Source organism: Medicago truncatula, chromosome 2 (assembly GCF_003473485.1).
Source record: "Medicago truncatula cultivar Jemalong A17 chromosome 2, MtrunA17r5.0-ANR, whole genome shotgun sequence".
In the NCBI taxonomy this organism is placed as follows: domain Eukaryota; kingdom Viridiplantae; phylum Streptophyta; class Magnoliopsida; order Fabales; family Fabaceae; genus Medicago; species Medicago truncatula.
The window spans coordinates 34,332,091-34,337,767 of NC_053043.1; the positions used below are offsets into that span (position 1 = coordinate 34,332,091).

The 5,677-nt window shown below is 32.3% G+C and overlaps 1 protein-coding gene across 1 annotated transcript; it reads right to left on the reverse strand.

Annotated features, from left to right (window-relative positions):
• Nucleotides 1-262: 262 nt before the first annotated feature.
• Nucleotides 263-1,206, reverse strand: LOC25486939 (auxin-responsive protein SAUR72). The gene has a single exon (XM_013608771.3). The coding sequence runs from the start codon at nucleotides 980-982 to the stop codon at nucleotides 554-556; it is 429 nt and encodes a 142-aa protein (XP_013464225.1). The 5' UTR covers nucleotides 983-1,206; the 3' UTR covers nucleotides 263-553.
• Between the last annotated feature and the right edge of the window lie 4,471 nt (nucleotides 1,207-5,677).

The following is a 5,677-nucleotide window of genomic DNA, read 5'->3' on the forward strand; positions in this document are numbered from 1 at the left end:
TTTTATATTTAAAAAACAAAGTTTTTTTACAAATTAAATAAATAAAATTAACACTACACACATGACATAAAATTCACCCCAAAAAAAGTAATGAGAAACCCTTGGACTCCAAGACGGCAGAGGCAAATAAACTAAAATCCGAAACCAAAACGGCAAGTAGTTGTTTAAACAAACAATCACACATTTTCCCTGTTTTGTTCTATTTGTTTCCCAAGAATCTAACCAAGAAAAGGAAAGAAACCAAAATTTAAGAACCAAAAGAGACATATGATTCATGATTCTATTTCCTTGGTTGCAAACATTAGAGATTAATAATATCTTCTCCTTTACACTCAACAACAACCTTAAGAAAAGGAAACAAAGAAACAAAAAAAAACAGAACACAAAAACAAACTCTAACCATAACATTCATGTGCTCAAATTCTGTTCTTTGTCTCACAAGATCCTGATTTATATTTACATAGAGTAAGAAAGAAAAAAAAAAAAAAACTCACTAATTTACCATATTCATCTTTTTCCTAATTTTCTCTTAAAACTTTTTTCTTCTTCTTTTTCAGCAGAATTCTTCTTCCGAGGAATTGAGAAGTTCATTGATGTGGCGCGTGTCGAGTCCAAGTTTCAAAGCTTCAAGCACGCGCTCAAAAACCAATACATGACACGGCAACCTAAGCACACCTTTCTGTTCATACCCATATTCCTGCGCCGATTCATTCAAAAGCTTGATAAAAACCGGATGATTCAACAATTCTGCACAAACCACAAATCGTTCCATCTCGTCACCGACGTAGATCGGAACATGTCCTTCAGGCACAACAGCCGAAGGAGATCTCCGGATCTTCGCCAGTACTTCGAGACGGAACGATTCAACTCGTCTGCGACCTAGGTTAGGTCGCCTACGAGTTGAGGTGTCTGTTCGGAGTAGGGTGTATTGAGTAGAAGAAGAGTCAGCAACTCTTGATAGACGGCGAATCAACTGCTTCATGACGGTTTGTTATGAGAGAGAGAATCTAGAGAGAGAGAAAGTTATGGAGAGAGAGAGAGTGTGTGTTTGTTGAGTTGAGGTGGGTGAGAAGTGAGGAGTGAAAAGGAATTGAAAAATGAATGAGAGAGTGTGTTTATATATATATTGTGAAGGGAAGGAAGAGAGAAAGGTGATGATGCGAGAAGTGTGGGTGGGAGGTACAGGTAAGCGTACTTGGCAGGTACAATTGGTGAGAGAAAGAAATTAATGTATAAAATGTTTAATAATAAAATAAATTTAATTAGAGGTGGGTGGGTCTAGGATGGGATTTATTTATTTATTTCATTTTAATTGTATGGTTTTGATTTGAATTAGTTTTTTGTTTTGTTTTTTTGTATTTGGCTTTTTGTAAGTGTCTTGAGTCTCAATGTTTGCCACAGGATGGAGACGGACAGTTGTGTGTGGGATGTGGATTCACGCGGCACTACCTTGAGGTTATGCCTATCTCATAATTTTTTTTCTTCTTAAATGTTAGAAGTGTGTTTGAAACACTATTTAAAAATTCTAATTGATAAATTTTTATAAAAATTTATGTCTATTTAATGTATGGAGAATTGAAGTATATAACTTTTTTAAATAATTTTTTTTTAATCATTATGTCTTAAACTATGTGTCATTTGTAAATAAAAAAGAATTATGTATCATTTAATAAAAGTTGTGTCGTTTAAGGGATTTTTTCCCCTTCAAATTATTGTTACTTACTTTTATAACACTAACTAGACTTTCCACCCGTGCTGCCGCACGGGTCATATACATTGTAGATATAGTAGACAAAAACAAATCTCAATGCATATCAAAGAGAATGAAATATGTGGTCCCAAATATATGCAGATGTTGGAATTCGAACCTCAGACACCACGCTTATTCACAAAAAAATATTAATTTTTATCAATCGTGTGTTACTTCATTCTTTTGTTAAAATTATATGTCAATATTATATTATTGGTATGTTACTTCATATTTTTCTTTTTTTTTTTGAAAAAATGTTACTTCATTCTTTTGTAAAAATTATATGTTAATGTTATATTATGTACCTAAAAATAGTTCATTCTTAACCTGAACATGTAAAATGTTTTATTTAAATAATTTTCCTTTTATCGAATATTTGGCCTTTACCGTAAATGATACCCTTTAACTGTTTGTTGAAATGTTTCTTCCACCTGTTTATATAGATTGCAAAATTCAAGTGCATTTTGTGGTAAATATTTAACAAAGAGAGTTCAGTTCTAATTTGGATGAAAAGTGTAATATTAACAAAAAAAAATGTTGCTATAATCTTTCAAAACCCTTTTATTCCAATAGGGCGATTTGTTTTGTTGAAGAAATAGGGCGATTTGTTTTGAAGAAATAGGGGAAATAAAGCGATGCCGATTTGCTTTGTTCATGAAAATAGGAGATTAGGTGTGAGCATTAGCGTTGTTCATGAAAATAGAAGATTAGGTGTGAGCATTAGGGTTAAAATGGTAAAATTATGCAACAGGGTTTAGGTTAAAATTAGGGCTCATGAAAATATGAGATTAGATGTGAGCATTAGGGTTGTTCATGAAAATATAAGATTAGGTGTGAGCATTAGGGTTAAAACGGTAAAATTATGCAACAGGGTTTAGGTTAAAATTAGGGCTCATGAAAATATGAGATTAGGTGTGAGCATTAGGGTTGTTCATGAAAATATAAGATTAGGTGTGAGCATTAGGGTTAAAACGGTAAAATTATGCAATAGGATTTAGGTTAAAATTAGGGCTTACGGGTTACCTTTAATATATAAGAAGATTAGGTGAGAGCAATAGGATTGTTCATGAAAATAGGAGATTAGGTGTGAACATTAGGGTTAAAACAGTAAAATTATGCAATAGGGTTTAGGTTAAAATTAGGGCTTACTTGTTAACTTTAATATATAAGAAGATTAGGAGAGAGCATTAGGATTGTTCATGAAAATAGGAGATTAGGTGTGAACATTAGGGTTAAAATAGTAAAATTATGCAATAGGGTTTAGGTTAAAATTAGGGCTTACATGTTAACTTTAATATATAAGAAGATTGTTCATGAAAATAGGAGATTAGGTGTGAACATTAGGGTTAAAATAGTAAAATTATGCAATAGGGTTTAGGTTAAAATTAGGGCTTACATGTTAACTTTAATATATAAGAAGATTGTTCATGAAAATAGGAGATTAGGTGTGAACATTAGGGTTAAAACAGTAAAATTATGCAATAGGGTTTAGGTTAAAATTAGGGCTTACTTGTTAACTTTAATATATAAGAAGATATAAAAATTTATTATTTTTTCCATTAATATATACTTATTTATTGAAATTCCATAATCTATAACTAATTCATTAATTATAATTTTTTTGACAAAAATAAAGCGATATTTATTCATTTAAGTTGATAAAGTATATCGGATACAACTACAAATTCAACATCACTAAAAACATAAAGGTTGAACCTGCAAAAAAAAACTCACAACACCGAAATTAATAGCATACAACGACAAAATACTTACAAGTAATAAAATAAAATATTAGTGACCAGAATAACCATGCTTTCAAAAGTGTAACATTGACGTCTAAATCAATGATTGAATCTATAACTAACGGATGTCAATCTTTCAATAAGAATCCAACGAATACAGCAACAAGACGAGAAATCTAACAACGTCGCACAAGACGACGAACAGCACAATGCCTCACTCTAGCGGGGAAATCATGAAAAAAAAATTGAAGAAGAAACTTGATATTTGTGAAAATCACTTATTTAGATTGAAAGAAAAGCGAGAAAAGATGGACGTGATTATCACTATTAATCGTCTCTTTAATAACTGTGTAAAACACAAATAGGACACCTAATTTGAGACAAAAAGAGTAATTTGAAATTTTTAAAGAGTGTTTCGTCGATATTTGTTAGCAAGACCCTTCTAGTTTTAGGCTTTGTTTGATAGTTTGAAGAGGATGAGGAGGGGAGTAGAGGGTTTTGAAGGTGAAAAATACAAGGACAAATGGATAAATTTTTCCATTTTTTAAAAAATTATTTTTTTAGAGAATGATAATTAATGTTTATGTTGTACCAATAAAAAGAAATTAATGTTTATGAATGTTATATTTTAAATTTGAAGAAAATTATTGCAGTATAAATTAAATTTGACTATTACATATAAACTCTCTTGTGAACCGTCATCATATATGTGATTTTTCACATCTATTTCATTTTTTTATTTTATGATTTCGTTGTCATAGTGCGATGTTGGTTTGTTCGTTATCTTTGTGCGGTTTTGTTTGTCTTTCTTGTTTCGTTCAAGTATTTGTTCGGTTCAGATTGTCATATCAGCTTTGATCCAATGCAGATCCAATCAATGACTTTGGCGTCGCCCACGTTGTAGATCCGAAGACATGAGTATTTCAGAGGCTTGAATATAGTCATATGTGTAGGCTTTTTTACTTTGTCGTATTATGCTATTGTTATGGATGTTGTGAGTTTGTTAGCAAATTAATCTTTTTTGTTTTTAGTGAATTTGCATTATATCGATGTTCTCTATCAATTTGAATGAATGAATATTATTTATTTTTAGGCTTTAATATGTGTTTCGTCCCTGCAATTAGGGGTCATTTAAAAATTGGTCCCTGTAATCGTTAATCGTGGCAAATTACTCTTTCAAAGTTTAATCATTTGAAATTTAGTTCCTTAACCCACTTAATGACTGCCATGTCCCTAATTTACCCCTCCTCTTCTTAGACTAGTGCAAAAAGACAAAAATACCCATGTCTTCTTCCTCACTCTCCTTTCTTCTTCTTCTTCCTCTCCTCTCTCTTCACTCAAGAACAGAACCACCATTACCACCACCAAAATTAATTTAACAACCACAAAATTGAGCCATGACCCATTCACCATTTCACCTCTCATTGATTTTACCGTATCCAATTCACTAAATCAATAATCAATTCACCCCCTTCCACCGGATTTAACTAAGGTTGATGATAACAAAAAGAATGCTCAAGTGCTTCGTGAAGATGAAGATAAACATTTATCTAAACCTTGTTCAAGCTCATCTGTTCCAAAATCTAGTTCTACAAACCAGGTTAGCATGTCTCTCTCTCTCTCTCTCTCTCTCTCTCTCTCTCTCTCTCTGTGAATTATTTCACATGTGTATAAGCAACTTTTTCATTGTATAGTCTAGACAATGGACTTGAGTGTTCTTTCATCGTGTTTGTTGGGATTTTTGAATGAATTTTGTTGCAGGTTGTGGTGTTGAGGGTTTCTCTGCATTGTAAAAGTTGTGAAGGGGAAGGTCAGGAAACATCTCTCCAGAATGCAATCATGGCTTAGTCCTACGTCCTAAATCACGCCTCTTTCCGCTATTTCTTCATTTTCCAGTAACAGAAATGCTAGGTTTGGATAATTGTTGATCTGAAAAATTATAAATTTGTAACAAAAATTATAGGTTTGGACACACACACACATGACCCAAAAATTCGCAATGCCTCTGGTCATCCATCCTTTTCCGACATCGGACGCCGTTGCTTTGCCTCCGTCGCCGGATTTAGATTCTCAATTTGATATCGTCGCTGCATCATCGTCATCGTTGAGAATCAATGCATTAAGCTTTTCAATTGCAATTGATGATAATTACCATTTGATGTTCATTGCTTTTGATAATGTTTTT

Bases quoted from the DNA above. Each gene is read 5' to 3' on its own strand.
- LOC25486939 (XM_013608771.3), bottom strand. From the start codon at position 982: ATGAAGCAGTTGATTCGCCGTCTATCAAGAGTTGCTGACTCTTCTTCT.